This window comes from Mustelus asterias, chromosome 22 (genome assembly GCF_964213995.1).
Source record: "Mustelus asterias chromosome 22, sMusAst1.hap1.1, whole genome shotgun sequence".
Lineage (NCBI taxonomy): Eukaryota > Metazoa > Chordata > Chondrichthyes > Carcharhiniformes > Triakidae > Mustelus > Mustelus asterias.
The window spans coordinates 56536869-56556644 of record NC_135822.1 but is presented as its reverse complement, the minus strand read 5'-3'; the positions used below and the strand labels follow the sequence as shown (position 1 = coordinate 56556644).

General features: G+C 48.6%; 1 protein-coding gene across 2 annotated transcripts in view; it reads right to left on the bottom strand.

Annotated features, from left to right (window-relative positions):
* The window catches only part of LOC144510059 (cytotoxic granule associated RNA binding protein TIA1-like), a 47563-nt gene that overhangs the window by 8825 nt on the left and 18962 nt on the right, over positions 1-19776 (bottom strand). For both annotated transcript variants that reach the window (XM_078239286.1, XM_078239285.1), the window contains 5 exons: positions 10023-10098; positions 8010-8118; positions 6884-6979; positions 4900-4984; positions 788-911 (listed from right to left, as the gene is read on the bottom strand). In XM_078239286.1, the coding sequence (XP_078095412.1) occupies positions 788-911; positions 4900-4984; positions 6884-6979; positions 8010-8118; positions 10023-10098 (490 nt within the window). The remainder of the gene's footprint in view (positions 1-787; positions 912-4899; positions 4985-6883; positions 6980-8009; positions 8119-10022; positions 10099-19776) is intronic.

The following is a 19776-nucleotide window of genomic DNA, read 5'->3' as shown; positions in this document are numbered from 1 at the left end:
CCAACTACTTGGCAAGATAAAGCATTTGGTGTCCAATCAAGCAGTGCTGCCCAAATAAGTTCTCATCAGCATCTTGCATTTATTAGAATGTATTACACTCTAAAAACACTCAACTTAGTTCGATCGCTGTCTCGCAAATTACACATCCATCCCAAATAAACAGAGCTTCACCAAACATTCACGTTGGTTACTCAAGTTCGGTGGAAAATCAAACATTCGCCAGTCACCCATTTGCTTCAAGATACTTAAAGTAGCTAATAAAAATCGGATAAAAGCAAAACACTGCGGATGGTGGAATCTGAAACAGAAAATGCTGGAAAATCTCAGCAGGTCTGACAGCATCTGTGGGGAGAGGATAGAGCCAATGTTTTGAGTTTAGATGACCCTTAGTCAGAGCTGAGAGCAAAGAGAATCAGCAGATTTATACTCAGAGGGTTGGGAGGGGGGGTGGTATGGGACAGAGGGAATGTAAATGTGAGGGCTGAGAAGGTGCTAAAAATATCCATTCAGTGATCAGAATGAGTGAATGGCAGGACGCATCCTGATCACGTAATGGACACTTTTGGCACCCTCTCAGCCTCCTGTATCCTCATTTACATTCCCTTTGTCCATTACCCCCTCCCCACCCTCACCAGTATAAATCTCTGCTGATTCTCTTGCTTTCAGCTCCGACAAAGGGGTCACCTAGACGCGACACGCTGGCTCTATTCTCTCCCCACAGACGCTGGCAAGCTTGCAGAGATTTTTTTCCAGCATCTTCTGTAATCAGAATCGGACTTCAACTCACCTGCTGAAATTGACCCATTCCGTCAGGCGTTTCTTTCCCCCAGTAACATTTGACAATGTGTCCTTCTATGGTGGTTCCATTGACGGACACAATAGCGTGTGCAGCACTTTCGTGTGATGAAAAACTAAGGAAACACAAAGCAAAAGAGTTCTTGAGCACAGAGCAAGATCAGCTTATCCCTGCCTTCCATGCTACAGCAAATACAGATCATGTTTTACTCCGGAAAGGCAGAGAGTCAGGGAGCATGATGCTTGGCAGGATGCGTCCCGAGAGGGTAGACCTACAAGGCTCCGACAAGAGACTGAAAACAGATTTGATGTTGGGTTGGCAGCTAACTGCCCAACTCTGGAGTTTAGACCAGCTTTTATAACTCTCCCTTTTAGCTTCCTGTTCTGCTTTATGACGAATCGCCCTCCTCCCCTTAGCCCAATCATCCCCCTCACTCCATCATTTCCACCTTCGTTTCACCTTTCACAAGAGCACCTCAACAGACGTGGAAGTTCCTCAACGCAGAAGCTTGCTGGTAAAAGCTGGTCGGATATCCAGTGTCGGACGCCACGTGCCGAGCAAAAACATACAATTCATTTTCAGTCCGTAGTTGACGATGCCTTATCTCACATGGGTCTAAGTTAAATCAGTGACTGCTAACCGCTGGTATTCCAGGCATTATCTCCTGAAGCACATCAACTTCCTTCACAAATTCTCCAAAGAGAGAGAGAGAGACGGGAAAGCCACCATTATTTTTCACCCGTCAAACTTGATAGAGACCAGCTTTTCAAACTGCAGCTCAAGAACCTCCACATGCGGGTTATAAAGCAGCGCCAACACTGAGTTGATCAGGCTGTGATACGGCCTTGCTGGTGTGAAATGCTCGATTTACAATTACACTGCATCATGATATGACTGCTCACACACACACACACGCTGTTTTGGAAAAACTGCCCGTTACCATTTCCAGAACTTTCTAAAAAGCTTCGACCATTAGCGATGAGAGTCTTACGCAGCGAAATGAGCAATTGATGGAGTTTGTGTACTACTCTGCCGTACACCACTAATCTAACCTCAGCAGCGAAGAAAAATCGATTCTCTTTTTTAAAAAAAATGAGGGCAGCAGGGTGGCACAGGCACTGCTTCCTCACAGCACCAGGGATCCAGTTCGATCCCCGGCTTGGGTCACTGTCTGTATGGAGTTTGCACATTCTCTGCGTGGGTTTCCTCCGGGTGCTCCGGTTTCCTCCCACACTCTGAAAGATGTGCTGGTTAGGTGGATTGGCCATGCTAAATTACCCCTTAGTGTCAGGGGGGCTAGCTAAGGTAAAATGCATGGGGTTATGGGGATAGGATCTGGGTGGGATTGTGGTCAGTGCAAACTCGATGGGCCAAATGGCCTCTTTCTGCACTGTAGGATTCTGTGACTAACATATGACATAAGCAAAAGTTATGTTTGGATAGTTACGTACAGTCAATACTCAGTCCAAACTACGATCTAATTTTGCTGGACGTGTATAGGACAGCACTGCTGCCTCACAGCACCAGGGACCTGGGTTCGATTCCCGGCTTGGGTCACCATCTGTGCGGAGTCTGCACATTCCCCCCCGTGTCTGTGTGGGTTTCCTCCGGGTGCTCCGGTTTCCTCCCACAGTCTGAAAGACGTGCCGGTTAGGTGCTAAATTCTCCCTCAGTGTAACCCGAACAGGCGCCGGAGTGTGGCAACTGGGGGATTTTCACAGTAACTTTATTGCGGTGTTAATGTAAGCCTACTTGTGACACTAATAAATAGAAACATAGAAAAACTACAGCACAAACAGGCCCTTCGGCCCACAAGTTGTGCCGAACATATCCCTACCTTCTCGGCCTACCTATAACCCTCCATCCTATTAAGTCCCATGTACTCATCCAGGAGTCTCAAGGCCCTATTGAGTTCGCCTCCACCACCACTGATGGCAGCCGATTCCACTCGCCCACCACCCTCTGTGTGAAAAACTTCCCCCTAACATTTCCCCTGTACCTACCCCCCAGCACCTTAAACATGTGTCCTCTCGTAGCAGCCATTTCCACCCTGGGAAAAAGCCTCAGAGTCCACCCGATCTATGCCTCTCAACATCTTATACACCTCTATTAGGTCTCCTCTCATCCTTCGTCTCTCCAAGGAGAAAAGACCGAGCTCCCTCAGCCTATCCTCATGAGGCATGCCACTCAATCCAGGCAACATCCTTGTAAATCTCCTCTGCACCCTTTCAATCTTTTCCACATCCTTCCTATAGTGAGGTGACCAGAACTGAGCACATTGGGGTCCAAGTGGGGTCTGACGAGGATCTTATATAGCTGCATCATTATCCCCGGACTCCTAAACTCAATCCCTCGATTGATAAAGGCCAGCACACCACACACCTTTTTAACCACCTCCTCCACCTGCGGGGCCGATTTTAGAGTCCTATGGACCCGGACCCCAAGGTCCTTCTGATCCTCTACAGTACTAAGAGTCTTTCCCTTTATATTGTACTCCTTCATCCCATTTGACCTGCCAAAATGGACCACGACGCATTTATCTGGGTTGAAGTCCATCTGCCACTTCTCCGCCCAGTCTTGCATCCTATCTATGTCCCTCTGTAACTTCTGACATCCCTCCAGACTATCCACAACGCCACCAACCCATCCCTCCGCTTCCTCATCCAGGTCATTTATGAAAATGACAAACAGCAAGGGTCCCAGAACAGATCCCTGGGGCACACCACTGGTGACCGACCTCCATTTAGAAAAAGACCCATCTATACCCACTCTCTGCCTCCTTTGGGCAAGCCAATTCTGGTTCCACCGTGCAGTAGCCCCTTGGATCCCATGCCCTCTCACTTTTTCTAGAAGCCTTGCATGGGGGACCTTATCGAACGCCATGCTAAAATCCATATAAACCACATCTACTGCCTTCCCTTCGTCAATGTGTTTAGTCACATTTTCAAAGAACTCCACCAGGCTCGTAAGGCACGATCTGCCCTTGACAAAGCCATGCTGAGTATTCTTGAGCATACTAAACCTCTCTAAATGCTCATATGTCCTGTCCCTCAGGATCTTCTTCATCAGTTTACCAACCACTGAGGTTAGACTCACCGGTCGGTAATTTCCTGGGCTATCCCTATTCCCCTTCTTGAAAATAGGAACCACATCCGCAATCCTCCAATACCTCTCCCGTCTCCATCGACGACGCAAAGATCATCGCCAGAGGCTCTGCAATCTCTTCCCTCGCCTTCCACAGTAACCTGGGGTTCATCCCATCCGGACCCGGCGACTTATCTATCTTGACGCCATTCAAAGATTCCAGCACAACCTCTTTCTTAAAGTCCACATACAAATAAACGTTAAAACTTATTCTATGAGCCGCTAGCACATTCGAGGACTTGAGGAAACGACAATAAAGATCCCATTGACCAAATAGACCATAGAAATCATAGAAACCCTACAGTACAGAAAGAAGCCATTCGGCCCATCGAGTCTGCACCGACCACAATCTCACCCAGGCCCTACCCCCATATCCCTACATATTTTACCCGCTAATCCCTCTAATCTACGCATCCCAGGACACTAAGGGGCAATTTTAGCATGGCCAATCAACCCCAACCCGCACATCTTTGGACTGTGGGAGGAAACCGGAGCACCCGGAAGAAACCCACGCAGACACGAGGAGAATGTGCAAACTCCACACAGACAGTGACCCGAGCCGGGATTCGAACCCAGGTCCCTGGAGCTGTGAAGCAGCAGTGCTAACCACTGTGCTACCGTGCCGCCCTCACCAGCAAGGAGCGCTGTGCCTCGGCCAACATTCCACCCTCAACCAACATTTAAAAAAAAAACAAATTAACTGGTCTCACTCAGAAATAAATCTCACTGCTGTTTGCTTTGGCTGTCCTCAAGCTGACTATTATGGCCATCTACACCAGCAACAGGGACTGCAATTTAAAGTATTTATAAACTCTTTTTACAAAGAAGCACTTTGGGAAGGTTCTGAGGGACTTAACCAAGCAGCGATATGAATCCAAGTGTGCCCTTTACCAGCCATTGGCTCTTGGTGAAAATGAAAATGAATTCTAAATGCGACTGATTCAAGGGCTGAAACCTACCGTACAAATGAATATCCTTTCTCGGGAAACACTCTGATTTCCATAATCTGTCCAAAGGGCGAAAACGTCTGCCGCATAAGTTGCTCTAAAGAAGACAAATGTCAATTTTAAATGTCACGCTTAACCAACACTTCCGCAATACATTTGAGGATTTGAGATTAATGCACATTTAAAACGCTTGTCATACTGACAAGGATATAGGCCACCCTGTGTGTTAATAGGGCAGCACCGTGGCACAGTGGGTTAGCACTGCTGCCTCACAGCGCCAGCGACCCGGGTTCGATTCCCGGTTTGGGTCACTGTCTGTGTGGAGTTTGCACCTTCTCCCCCGTGTCTGCGTGGGTTTCCTCCGGGTGCTCCGGTTTCCTCCCACACTCCAAAGATGGGCGGGTTAGGTGGATTTGGCCGTGCTAAATTAGTATCGGGGGACAAGCTAGGGTAAGTGGGGATTGCGGGGATAGGACCTGGTTGGGATTGTGATTGGTGCAGGCTCGATGGGCCAAATGGCCTCTTTCTGCACCTTAGGGATTCTATGATTCAGTACGTGGATGAAGGAATGGCAGGAGGTATTTTTAATGCTGATTAGGGTAAGGCAATGCTCACGGTTTGCATGAGAGCGTACTGAATGCACATGAACAAAAACGGATTCTGCCCCCATAATCTCATGAGTAAAACAGGGCTTTTCCCCTTGCTTTCACAGAGTGCAGGCAATGTCAGCACAACTACATCTGTTGTCCATTTTGGCATTCCCTAGTCCTACCGGATGCAGATGTGTGAAGCACAAATCATGTCCAAAGATGTGCGGGTTAGGTGGATTGGCCGTGATAAATTGCTCCTTAGTGTCAGGGGGACTATCTGAGGTAAATGGGATGGAGTTACGGGGACAGGGTTACGGGGACAGGGTTACGGGGACAGGGGACGGGGTTACGGGGACAGGGGACGGGGTTACGGGGACAGGGGACGGGGTTACGGGGACAGGGGACGGGGTTACGGGGACAGGGTTACGGGGACAGGGGACGGGGTTACGGGGACAGGGTTACGGGGACAGGGGACGGGGTTACGGGGACAGGGGACGGGGACAGGGGACGGGGACAGGGGACGGGGACAGGGGACGGGGTTACGGGGACAGGGGACGGGGTTACGGGGACAGGGGACGGGGTTACGGGGACAGGGGACGGGGACAGGGGACGGGGACAGGGGACGGGGTTACGGGGACAGGGACAGGGGACGGGGTTACGGGGACAGGGACAGGGGACGGGGTTACGGGGACAGGGGACGGGGTTACGGGGACAGGGGACGGAGTTACGGGGACAGGGGACGGGGTTACGGGGACAGGGGACGGGGTTACGGGGACAGGGGACGGGGTTACGGGGACAGGGGACGGGGTTACGGGGACAGGGGACGGGGTTACGGGGACAGGGGACGGGGTTACGGGGACAGGGGACGGGGTTACGGGGACAGGGGACGGGGTTACGGGGACAGGGGACGGGGTTACGGGGACAGGGGACGGGGTTACGGGGACAGGGGACGGGGTTACGGGGACAGGGGACGGGGTTACGGGAACAGGGGACGGGGTTACGGGGACAGGGGACGGGGTTACGGGGACAGGGGACGGGGTTACGGGGACAGGGGACGGGGTTACGGGGACAGGGTTACGGGGACAGGGGACGGGGTTACGGGGACAGGGGACGGGGTTACGGGGACAGGGGACGGGGTTACGGGGACAGGGGACGGGGTTACGGGGACAGGGGACGGGGTTACGGGGACAGGGCCTGGGTGGGATTGTGGTCGGTGCAGACTCAATGGGCCGAATGGCCTCCTTCTGCACTGTAGGGACTCTATGATTCCATCAAACGGAAACATCTCATCAAGCAGCCACCATGGTACAGTCTTTTAGCAGATGATCTTTCTGAGCCATTCACCCGTCTCTTCCCCACAACAGTAGCCGCGCAGTCCAACTCAGATTTCAGATACTGAGTGTTACCTGTAAGTCCAACCGCTATGCCACCGCAGTAGACAGTACAGTTGCTGGGACTGGACTGATTGACAACTTCCTCGTAGGAGAGCTGTTTGGTGCTTGCTGCAAAAGGGGAAAAAGTGCACAAATCAAACAGGATGAAAAGCTACAGTCACGGGCCACAGCCGAGCATTTGAAAAGGTCGATTTTTATATTTTGAGAGTTGCCTTTTCTCAAAATGAGCCCGCAGAGGATACGTGGAAATCCACCTCTTGTCATTACAATTTACTTCATCCAGGAAGTGAGGTTGGGGGGGGGGGGCACGGTGGCACAGTGGTTAGCACTGCTGCCTCACAGCGCCAGGGACCCGGGCTCGACTCCCGGCTTGGGTCACTGTCTGTGTGGAGTTTGCACATTCTCCCCGTGTCTGCGTGGGTTTCCTCCGGGTGCTCCAGCTTCCTCCCACAGTCTGAAAGACGTGCTGGTTAGGTGTTAAAAATTCTCCCTCAGTGTAACCCGAACAGGCCCCAGAGTGTGGCGACTGGGGGATTTTCACAGTAACTTCATTGCAGTGTTAATGTGAGCCTATTTGTGACACTAATAAATAAAGATCCCCAATTTCCCACAAAGTATCGCATCAGGCATAAAACAAAACTCTCAACCACGCTGGGCTCTGGATAAGATGCTAGCAGCCAAGGCAAACAGTGTATTGGACAGATTGGGGGAGGGGTGAAGGCATAAGCATATTCAAGACATCACTGCAGAAGGCAACAACTATTTGGTCTTTGCAGTAGTTTAGGCCGGCACGGTGGCACAGTGGTTCGCACTGCTGCTTCACAGCGCCAGGGACCCGGGTTCGATTCCCGGCTTGGGTCACTGTTTGTGCAGAGCCTGCACATTCTCCTCGTGTCTGCGTGGGTTTCCTCCGGGTGCTCTGGTTTCCTCCCACAGTCCGAAAGACGTGCCGGTTAGGTGTGTTGGCCGTATTAAAATTCTCCCTCAGTGTAACCCGAACAGGCGCCTCGGATTTTCACATTTCATTTGTTTTTACACACATTCCTTGTGGCAAAAGCTCGATTCTTTCTCGCCTTCGATGCAATGCCCGCCACTTGCAGTTACTGTATCGCCAATTCGGTGTGCTTACTGAACTTACGCTCTGATGTACTCTTTGGGGCAGGAGGCTTGCGGGTTGCCCAGTTTGTTCGGATCTGCCTTCCTCCAAGCCACTGCCCCCCCATCTGCTGAATGGCATTTTCAGCGTCCTGCGATTCGAAGCGAAAGGACAAAGAAGCTTCAGTAAACGGATGCAAATAACCAAAACGTTCACAAATAAACAACATAAAGGGTATGAACAGTGGAAACTTATCGGTGCTTCTCATAAAATGTCAGCCACTTGACAAGACAAGGGGCGGAATTTTCCCGCCTCGCCCGCCACGGCAGGCAGGATGGTATATTCGGGGAACCATGCAAAAGAGCATTGGCCTCGGATGGGAATTTCCGGCCTTGCGGCTAGCGCAGCCGGAAAATCCCGCCCACTGTTTCCTCAATTTTGCCATTTCCCTTCATTTTGGTGGCAGAGTGGGTTAGCACTGCTGCCTCACAGCACCAGGGACCCAGGTTCGATTCCCAGCTTGGGTCACTGTCAGTTCTCCCCGTGTGGGTTTCCTCCGGGTGCTCCGGTTTCCTCCCACAGTCCGAAAGACGTGCTGGTTAGGTGCTAAAATTCTCCCTCAGTGTAACCCGAACAGGTGTGTGGGGACTAGGGGGTTTTCACAGTAACTTCATTGCGGTGTTAACGTAAGCCGACTTGTGACACTAATAAATAGACTTTTTAACTCCACTCATTCATCCTTAACCAACAGATAGACCTCTTTAACTAGCATAAGAGTCTGGCAAAAGGCCCATCAGCTCAAACCTAGTCTCCTTTTCTTCTGTGTGGAAGCATTCGGTCATTGTTCTGGATCCGCAACAGGAATCAGGACCTAAACGACATCCTCACTGCAATTCAAACCCCAACGTGCTTCACCAAGTTGAAAATGTACATAGTTGGGCACGGACTGTTGGCAAGAGGGATACCGAAAGGAACATCAAGGTTTTAAATTAGACTTCTGTCAAATGGGGTCAAATGCTCGGGCAGGGCAACCAGAAGTGTCGGGCTACGACTGCGAAGACTCTGCCACTGAAGGTGGAGCCCGTGAGACGTATCAAAAAGAGGACAAAAGATAGAACACTGGAAAAGTCGGACAGATGGGGAGGGGCAAGGGCATAACCATATTCAAGACGTCACTGCAATTTGGTTTTTACAGTAGTTTAGGGTGGCACAGTGGTTAGCACTGCTGCCTCACAGCGCCAGGGACCCGGGTTCAAATCCTGGCTCGGGTCACTGTCTGTGCGGAGTCTGCATGTTCTCCCCCGTGTCTGCGTGGGTTTCCTCCGGGTGCTCTGGTTTCCTCTCACAGTCCGAAAGACGTGCGGGTTAGGTGCTAAAATTCTCCCTCAGTGTAACCCGAACAGGAGTGTGGGGACTAGGGGGTTTTCACGGTAACTTCATTGCGGTGTTAACGTAAGCCTACTTGTGACACTAATAAATAAGCTTAAAACTTAAGTTTGTTTGTAGTTCTCTGCTTGGTTCACACTCAGGCAAACGGTCCCCGTTCTTTCCCCAGACAAACTGAACACTCGGGATCTGTCGAAGTGGTTCCTGTTCCCTCTCCAGACAAACTGAACACTCGGGATCTGTCGAAGTGGTTCCTGTTCTTTCCCCAGACAAACTGAACACTCGGGATCTGTCGAAGTGGTTCCTGTTCCCTCTCCAGACAAACTGAACACTCGGGATCTGTCGAAGCGATTCCTGTTTTCCCTAGACAAACTGAACACTCGGGATCTATCGAAGTGGTTCCTGTTCTTTCCCCAGACAAACTGAACACTCGGGATCTGTCGAAGTGGTTCCTGTTCCCTCTCCAGACAAACTGAACACTCGGGATCTGTCGAAGCGATTCCTGTTCTTTCCCCAGACAAACTGAACACTCGGGATCTGTCGAAGCGATTCCTGTTCTTTCCCTAGACAAACTGAACACTTGGGGCCTGTCAAAGCGTTCCCTGACTGACGCAGTGGCTGGCCTCAAATGGCGTGTCGTAACCGAGCCAGGCGTGGACATGCACTTACCCATTTATTGTAGAAGGATACAAAGCCATACCCTTTGGATTTTCCTGTCGCCAAATCTTTGACCACTCTAGCATCGCTGCAAACACAAATGGGTACGGCATAATGAATAAACCGGCTTCCTGATGGAGTGAGCAAACTCGTAGAGAATAAAGAACAGGAACAACACACGCACACAGACACGCACACACAACACACACAGCTTATAATCGCCAACTCATCACACCTCACCTTTGATAAAGGGACCACTTATTGCAAGAGCGCCATATTCTAAAAGCACCTTTCTCCCTCCCCGCTATAACTACGCCTTCGTCCGCTATTTTACAACATCGGTGACTGGCTATTTCATTTTTTTTTATAATAACAGCATTATTAACTTTAATGTGGCGAACATGCAAACTTGTAGCTGAGCTGGCTAACGTCCGTTACAGAACTTATGTCCTTCTTTTAAAAGCTATTCAAATAGTTTGTAAGTTCATTCATTTTTTTTTTTTAAAAAAAGTAAAACGTCTGCTAGGCATGGTCAAAGCAGCCATTCCGAGTTGTGAGAGTCACCAGGCCGAATCAGAAAGGAAAAGGAACACATTGTTGGTTGCGAGATTAACCGAATGGCTTTCCTTAACCATGCACATTACTTAGCACTTGTTGCCAACAAGTTTTCTACCTAGTCTTAAAAATACAGCATATGAAATAGAAAAAAAAAACTAGAAAAATAAAAAATAGGAATTAAAAGGCATACATCGCCTGTTAATAATTCTTTTAGTTTCTCGGTAGGGTGAATTCGTTACCCCGTTTTTGGACTGTGGGCAGCTGTAAATTTTGAGAAATTCAGATTTTCAGAAACGGTTGCAATACTTCAGAGAAAGTGAAAACACTAATAAGACACTGTACTTCCAAAAGCGTTAACAGAACTACGCAGACTAGCATCAATATACGAAAAGTACATTATACACAGACAGGATCAGATCTAGAGCAGACCAAAAGAATCGACCGAGAGCTATTTTAAGTACAAATAGTGGGGGGGGGGGGAAAAAAACAATTATATCTGTATACAAAAGACAAAAAAAAAGAAATAAGAGATCTACAACTGAGTAAACGATTATCCACTGTGACAGCCCCTTGCAGTTAGCCATGGAAATCCTGTTGATTCTTCAGAGACATTCTGTAAAATAACCAGAGCCCTATTATTGGATATTGATTTAGAACCCAACTATGGCGTATTTTCCTTTTTCAACCCCCCCCCCCCAAACTTTTTTGCCAATTGTGCGGATGGTTTGGTACAAAATGTTTCTCAGGCAATTTGCTAACTCAAAAATAATTTTGGAAATACACTTGCTATTCTACTGCTCGGATAAATAAAGAGCTTTTTTTTAAATAAATAAAACCTTCAGGCGTGAATGCTTTGGTAACATCTATGACATGCGTCTGTATAAAAAGGAAATGGATTTGGGAGTCCGTGTGTGATCACCACGCAACCGCACGTGAAAATGCCAACTCTTGTGTGTGGACCGAGAGTAGAGGGCAGACGCTGTATGAATACACATGCTGCTTAATCTGATACGTGTACTGCTCCGACCAGTTCAAACCCACTGGTTGAAAGGTCCACCCTGAAGGTAACCAACACCCGACTTGTTTTTTTTTGTCAGCCCATATAAATCTCGGGACCATCGAGTGCACTTTTTTTAAAATAAAAAGGTTATGAAGCAGCGACCAGGTTGCAACATGTGTAATTCTATACATTTTATCCGTAGAATATCGACAGCATGGGTTAGCGCTGCTGCCTCACAGCGCCAGGGACCTGGGTTCGATTCCCAGCTTGGGTCACTGTCTGTGCGGAGTTTGCACATTCTCCCCGGGTCTGCGTGGGTTTCCTCCAGGTGCTCCGGTTTCCTCCCACAGTCCAAAAGACGTGGTTAGGTGCGTTGACCCGAACAGGCGCCGGAGTGTGGCGACTAGGGGAATTTCACAGTAACTTCATTGCAGTGTTATTGCAAGCCTTAATGTAACCCTTACTTGTGACTAATAAATAAACTTTTAAAAATACGTCAACTTGAGAAAATAATGAAGAATCCGATGCATTTCTTCCCCCCCCCCTCCATCCATTCCCCAGGTTAGATTTCCAGTACCACACAGTGCCCAAAGCAAGGGGTGGGTGCTTGGTCAGCTCCCAGGTCTGCAAGGCCCCTCAATCCAACTCGCAAGAGGCACTCGCCGCAGGAGATTTGCAATTGAAACAGAAAACAGCTGACTTGCTGTCCCACTGGACTTGGGACACTGAAGGGCACAGCTCAGAGTTCTGTGCCGGCATTTCATGGCACTGTGCTCACTTCCTTTGTTCTAATTGCAATGGCGTAACACAGGCAGAAACCTCCTTATGGAAACAGGCTGCACAAAGCTCGAGCCTGCATACTAGCCAGATGCCCTGCAGGACAACCCATTAGCAACCAAAGCCAGGGCCAAATAGCCGATCGGTAGGGTGTTAAACCTAACCACGATGTGATTTGCTTCCGGACCACACGGTTAACAAATAACTAATTCCGCGACACCGCCTCAAGCTGAAATGGATGAAGATTTGACATGATAAAATGCTCGTCTCAAAGCTAAGATTGTAATGCTGTTCTGGAAGCTAATTTTAAAAAAAAATCATTTATGGACCATGGGCGTCGCTGGCTGGGCCAGCATTTATTGCCCATCCCTTGTTGCTCGAGGGCAGTTGAGAGTCAGCCACATTGCTGTGGGTCTGGAGTCACATGTAGGCCAGACCGGGTAAGGACGGCAGATTTCCTTCCCTAAAGGACATTAGTGAACCAGGTGGGTTTTTCCAACAATGGTTTCATCAGTAGATTCTTAATTCCAGATATTTTTTTATTGAATTCAAATTCCACCATCTGCCGTGACGGGATTCGAACCCGGGTCCCCAGAACATTAGCCGGGTTTCTGAATTAATAGTCTAGTGTCACATTAATAAGAAGAAGGTGTACCTTTCATGTGGAACAGACGGACAACATTCTGCAAACACACTGACTGGTTCAGGACAACGAGAGGAACGCATCAGAATTCCTCGAGCCCTGTGAGTACCGGCCGATGATTTCAACCGTGTAAGACACACCGAGATCGCCTTCAAAACATTCAATATGAACACACACAGGTTACTTCGCCATTGTTCCCGTCTTCCGCAGAGAAAGCAGAGTTAGTTTATCACTTCGGGTCAAGATAAACTCTGCGAGGGAGCTAGAGAATTCTTGCCCTCTTTCCCCAGACGAATCTGCCCACTTTCACGGCCTGGGACAAGCTGCGACAAGCTGTTCCTTACGGAAGATGGTTCAGGATGCCCTGAACATGTAAGGTTGGAGGTTCAATCCTGCAAGCCACTCCAAAGTACAGGCACCCCGCAGAGAGGTTTAAACATTAAAAATCACTGGCGTCGCAAGATGAAAACCAACTAAACAGTACGCAAATGCGCTAGCCACAACTGGGGGTTTTAATGCAGTAACAACACTTGATTCTAATGAGCGACCGAATGCCATCATTGTGATTAGAGAAACTTAAACAAATATGAATTATTAACAAGGATGTATGGTATGGAGTTTTGAATCTATTCATTTCTTAGAAAAAAGACAGGATTTCCTTGTTAAATGTGCAACTCCCGTAACACAGATCCTTGCTGAGACAGGAGAGACAGAACAGTATAAAAAATAATGCAGACGCTGTTAGATACAACTTATATTCACACAGCACCTTTAACTTCTCAAAGTCTGTCACAGGATAATAAAACAAGACGCGAGGTCGGGCCACATATCGTGATATTAGATTAAGATGACCAAAATGTCTGGTCAAAAATGGTAGGTTTCAACAGGTGTCTTAAAGGAGGAGAGTGAGGTGGAGAGGTGCAGGGAGGGGGTGACCAACTGAAGGTACAATCACCGAGGTGGAGCTGTTAAAATTGGAGATGGTCAAGAGGCCAAAGTTGGAGGAGCGCAGATATCTTGGAGGGTTGTGTGTTAGAATGTAACTGGTGACAACTTTGCATTGGATGTAATGTGACCAATGGTAACAAGCTGTCAGGGTCAGCTGACCCAGTAAACCATGGAACCAATTACAGAATGATGTGATGGTCAGCTGACACTATAAATAAGAACCTGTTTGGAATTGTGGGGAGCTTGGAGTGGCCCAGGGCGAGGCCCCAAGTTTGGAGTTATGAAGTTTCTTTATTAAACACCTTTGATTTACAAGTTGGAGTAAGTTTAGTCATATGTTTATTGTCGGCATTTGAAGACTTCCTTCTGAAGAAACAGTGGAGATTGCAGAGATAGGAGGGATGGGGAGAGATTTATAAAACACTGACGAGAATTTTTAAATCAAGGCTGGAGCCAACAAAGCTCAGCAAGTACAAGGATGATAGGTGAGTATAATTTGGGTGCACGCTAGAGATTTGGGTGTGATCTTCAAGTTTCTGGAGGGTCGAACGTGTGAGACCAACCAGAATTGCATGGGGATAGTCCCACCTAGAGATAACAAAGACATGAACAAAGACTTATCGCTGTTAAAATGAGTTAGGCCGTGGCGAAGCAACACCCTCAGGTTTTTAAACGCTGATAACTGCGCTGATGGTCCTGCAAGGCAGCTGCACTTTTCAAAGTTAAACATATTGGGGCAGCAGGCGGCACAGTGGTTAGTACTGCTGCCTCTCAGTGGCAGGGACCCGGGTTTGATTCCCGCTCTGTGCGGAGTCGGCACGTTCTCCCCGTGTCTGCGTGGACTTCCTCCGGGTGCTCCGATTTCCTTCCACGCTCCAAAGATGTGCGGGTTAGGTTGATTGGCCGTGCTAAATTGACCCGAGTGTCAGGGGGATTGGCAAGGTAAATAAGTGGGATTGTGGGCTGGGTGGGATTGTGGGCGGTGCAGACTCGATGGGCCAGATGGCCTTCTCCTGCACTGTGGGATTCCATTATCAACAGCACTGCGGGCAGTCACCATTAGCTCGGAATCTGTCACTGGTGTTAAGCAATAAGATAGGGAAGGAGACAAGTTCATGCGCTCACACACACCTGCCATTTACCAGCAAGGCACCGGCAGCTTGTTACTCACTCTCCGTCACAAATGATTCATGACGCAGGAGGAAAAGCCTCCTCCAGAAGATCCATTTGCACCATTCCTCTCCCATAAGAAACCTTGAAGACTATCAACGTGCACTACTTCACAACTTTTCACCTCACGAAGTCAAAATTATTTAGATTGTCCCCTCTGCTTCCATCAGGCAGCTCAAGCTACTTGTTCCAAGCGTGAAGTGCCTTGCTTTGGCTGGAAGAATGGCATCACCTCGGCTGCAAAGAGCGTCATTCTCATCATCCACCTCCCGTTTCAATAACTGGGGCCACAGCAGGAATAATCCAAGGCCCGCTGGAGGAGACAGCAGCTGCCCTACTTAATCTCTCCCTCAGAACTATTCCTCCTCCGGAGTTGCAACCATTCCCTTGCACCCAGCCCATAGTTGAAGTGGCGGTTGCCAAAAGAAAAAGGCCGAAAAGCTTTTGGCACTGAAAAGAAATGCAGCAGCAATGGAGTAACCAGATGATTAAAATGGAAGTCTGTGGGGTTCCTCCGCAGGAAGGATACGCAAGTGGGTCAGGGATAGGAAAGTGGTGCTGTTGGATGGATGTCGACCAGACTGGGTGGTAGGTGCCAAGGGTCGATTTTGCACTTATTAATTAAATGAGCTAGCCTTGGGTGTAGAGGGCAGCGTTATAACGCTTACGGATGACACAAAACTCAGCACCATCGCAGATTCTGCTTAGGACAGCTACGCTTTTCAGACAGGCAGGCAGGACGGTGAAGTGAGCAAACGTTTGGTGGCTGGAGTTCCACACGGAGGAGTGTGAAGTGATTCATTTTGGGAGGACTAATATGGAAGGACAGTTTACTGTAAACAACACAACTCTGAGAAGTGCAGAGGAGCAGGGGGACCTTGGCGTCCGTATAGACAAATCCTTAAAGTGGCACCGCAATGTTCTCTTCCTCCATTGGCGGGATGTAGGCACTGCTGGCGAGGTCAGCATGTATTGTCCATCCTGCTTCCTGCGGTCTCTTGAATTGCTGCAGCCTGGGTAGTGACGGTACATCCACAACGCTACTGGAGAGTGTCTTCGAGAATTTTGACCCAGCAATAATGAAGAAATGGCAATCAATTTCAAAGTCCGATGGCGAGTAACTTGGTGCGGATGTTGCTTGTGGTGTTTCCACAGGCTTTCCACCCTTGGCTTTATACAAGACGATAAAAGGTGTGGATAAAGTAGACGCGGAGCGGATGCTTCCTCTTGGGGGCATTCTAAGCCGAGAGGCCATAGTCTTAGGACAAGGGGCAGCAAGTTTAAAACAGAGTTGAGGGCGGCACGGTAGCACAGTGGGTTAGCACTGCTGCTTCACAGCTCCAGGGACCTGGGTTCGATTCCCGGCTTGGGTCACTGTCTGTGTGGAGTTTGCACATTCTCCTCGTGTCTGCGTGGGTTTCCTCCGGGTGCTCCGGTTTCCTCCCACAGTCCAAAGATGTGCGGGTTAGGTTGATTGGCCATGCTAAAATTGCCCCTTAGTGTCTTGAGATGCGTAGGTTAGAGGGATTAGCGGGTAAATATGTAGGGATATGGGGGTAGGGCCTGGGTGGGATTGTGGTCGGTGTAGACTCGATGGGCCGAATGGCCTCTTTCTACACTGTAGGGTTTCTATGATTCTAAACTACTTCTCCCAAAGGGTTGTGAATGTGTGGGATTCGCTATCCCAAAGTGCAGTGGATGCTGGGACAGTGAGTAAATTTAAGGAGGAGTTAGACAGATTTTTAATGGGTTGAAGGGTTATGGGGAGAAGGCAGGAAAATGGGGATGAAGAGCATATCAGCCATGATCGAATGGCGGAGCAGACCCGATGGGCCAAGTGGCCTAATTCTGCTCCTATATCTCATGAACTTATAGGCAGTAGAGGTAAAAGAAACAGAAGTAAAATGTGAAGACACTTTATTTTACACAGCGAGTGGTTACAGTGTGAAATTTGGAGGGTGGTGGTGGGAAGGTTCGACTGAAACATTCAAAAGGGAACTACACTGATCCGAAAAGGAAGACTGTGCAAGGTTACGGGGAGAAAGCGAAGGCACTTGGCTAATGGCTCACTCAGAGCTGGTGCAGACACGATGGGCCAAACGGCATCCTTCTGCGCCGTAACAATTCTGTAACTCAATGGTGTTCTTGGAAGGTGACATTGAAGGTGCCCTGGCAAGTTGCGGCAGTGCACCTTGTAGATATGGCACGTGGTGGTGGAGGGATTGAATACAGTGCAATGCTGGCTGCCACATCCTGCACGGTGTTGGGCTTAAGTGCTATTGGAGCAGTGCTCATCTAAGCAAATGGTGAGTATGCCATCTTGCCTCTAACTTTTGTCTTGTAGATGCTGAACAGGCAAGTTAGAAAGTAAGTGACTCACCACAAATAGCAAGCCTCTGATGTGTTTTTAAAGTCACAGTATCTATAAGAACATCAGAAATAGGAAGAGGACATATGCCCCCCCCCCTTGAACCTGCTCAGTCATTCAATAAGAAAATGGCTGATCCGGTCTTGGCCTCAATTCCACTTTCCTGCCTGTCCCCTCGACTCCCCTCTTATTTAAGAATCTATATCTACATCAGCCTTGAATATATTCAATTACCCAGCCTACACCACTCTCCAGGGGAGGGAATTCCAAACATTCACAATCTGGAAAAAAAAAATTCTCCTCATCTGTCTTAAGTCAGAGACTGGCATTAAGAGATCTCTTTGGGCGGCACAGTGGTTAGTACTGCTGCCTCACACAGCCAGGGACCTGGGTTCGATTCCCGGCCTTGGGTAACTGTCTATGTGGAGTCTGCACATTCTCCCCGTGTCTGCATGGATTTCCTCCAGGTACTCTGGTTTCCTCTCATAGTCCCAAGATATGCGGGTTAGTTGGATTGGCCATGCTAAATTGCCTCTTAGTGTCCAAAGATGTGCGGGTTAGGTGGATTGGCCATGCTAAATTGCCTCTTAGTGTCCAAAGATGTGCGGGTTAGGTGGGTGAGCTAGCTAATCCTCCTACATTTATGGTAATATATCACCCCTAACACGACCCTGTACAGTAATCGCTAACGTATCACCTTTGGTAATGAAATACATGACATCTACTGGTTCTCCTTTATCCACCCTGCTTGTTACATCCTCAAAGAACTCTAATATATTTATCGAACAAAAGTTCCCTTTCATAAAACCATGTTGACTCTGCCCGATTGTATTAGGATTCTTCTAAACATCCTGCTACCTCTTTAGGAATGGATTCCAGCATTTTCCCAATGACAAATGTTCACGCAAAACTGGCCGACTGTTCCTGCTTTCTGCCCGACTCCTGTCTTGAACAGAGGCATGACATTTTCCCTGAGGAACTCCTCCAGTGATGTCCTGGGGGGGGGCACGGCGGCAGAGATGATTGGTCTCCAATAACCAAAAGCATCTTCCGTTGTGCAAGCTATGTCTCCAGTGGAGGGCTTTCCCCGATTTCCATCAAATTTAATTTTGCGAGCGCTCCATGATGCCATAATCAAGTCAAGTGCTGCCTTGACGTCAAGTGCAGTCACTCTCACCTTAACCTCTGGAATTCGGCTCTTTTGTCTACGTTTGGACCAAGACAGTAATAAGGTCTGGAGCCCAATGATGCAGATGGAAGCCAAGTTGATCATCGATGAGCAGCTCTTTATTGGATAAGTGCCGCTGGATAAAACTGTCAACGGCACCTTCCATCTCTTTGCTGATAATTGAGAGCAGATTGATAATTAGCCAGATTGAATTTGCCTTGTTTTTGAGAAGACGTGCCTGGGCCATTTTCTAACCTGTCGGGGATATGCGAGTACTGTAGGTGTACTGGAATAGCTTGGTTACAGACACAGCTGGTTCTGGAGCACAGGTCTTCAGTAATATAGCTGGGATGATATTGGATCAGAAAGCATTTACTGTCTCTGTTGTGAATCTCAGCTGAAGACCAGATTCTGTGTTGATGGGACTACAGGAGGAGGCCAAGATGGATCATTCACTTGGTTGAAAATAGTTGCAAGCACTTCACAGTCTTGCCTTTTGAATTTAGGTGCTAGGTTGAGGGGGCGACCTGATAGAGGTTTACAAGATTATGATTGGCATGGACAGAGTGGATAGTCAGATGCTCTTTCCTAGGGTAGAAAAGTCAAGTACTTTGGGACATAGGTTTAAGGTGCGTGGGGAAAAGTTTAGAGGAGATGTGAAAGGCAAGTTTCTTTACACAGGGGGTGGTGAATGTCTGGAACGCCCTGCCCGGGGAGGTGGTGGGAGCGGGTACGATAGCGGCATTTAAGGGGCAACTAGATGAATACATGAATGGGACGGGAATGGAAGGATACGGGCTCCGTAAGTGCATACGGTTCTAGTTTAGGCAAGCATCATGATTGACGCAGGCTTGGAGGGCCGCCTGTGCTGTACTGTTCTTTATTGCACCTTTGAGAATGGAAGTGGTCACTGAGCTGTCTTCTTCCATTAGTTATTCAACCGTCCACCACTATTCATGACTGGATGTGGCGGGTCTGCAGAGGTTTGATCCGATGCATTGATTGCGGAATTGCTTATTTCTAACCACAGCACGTGGCTTCCCCTGCCTCGCATGTCTGTAGTTCTGTGCTGTATTTTCAGGAGATTGGCACCTCCATTTTAGCCTGTCGCTGCTTCTGGCACGCTCGTTTGCA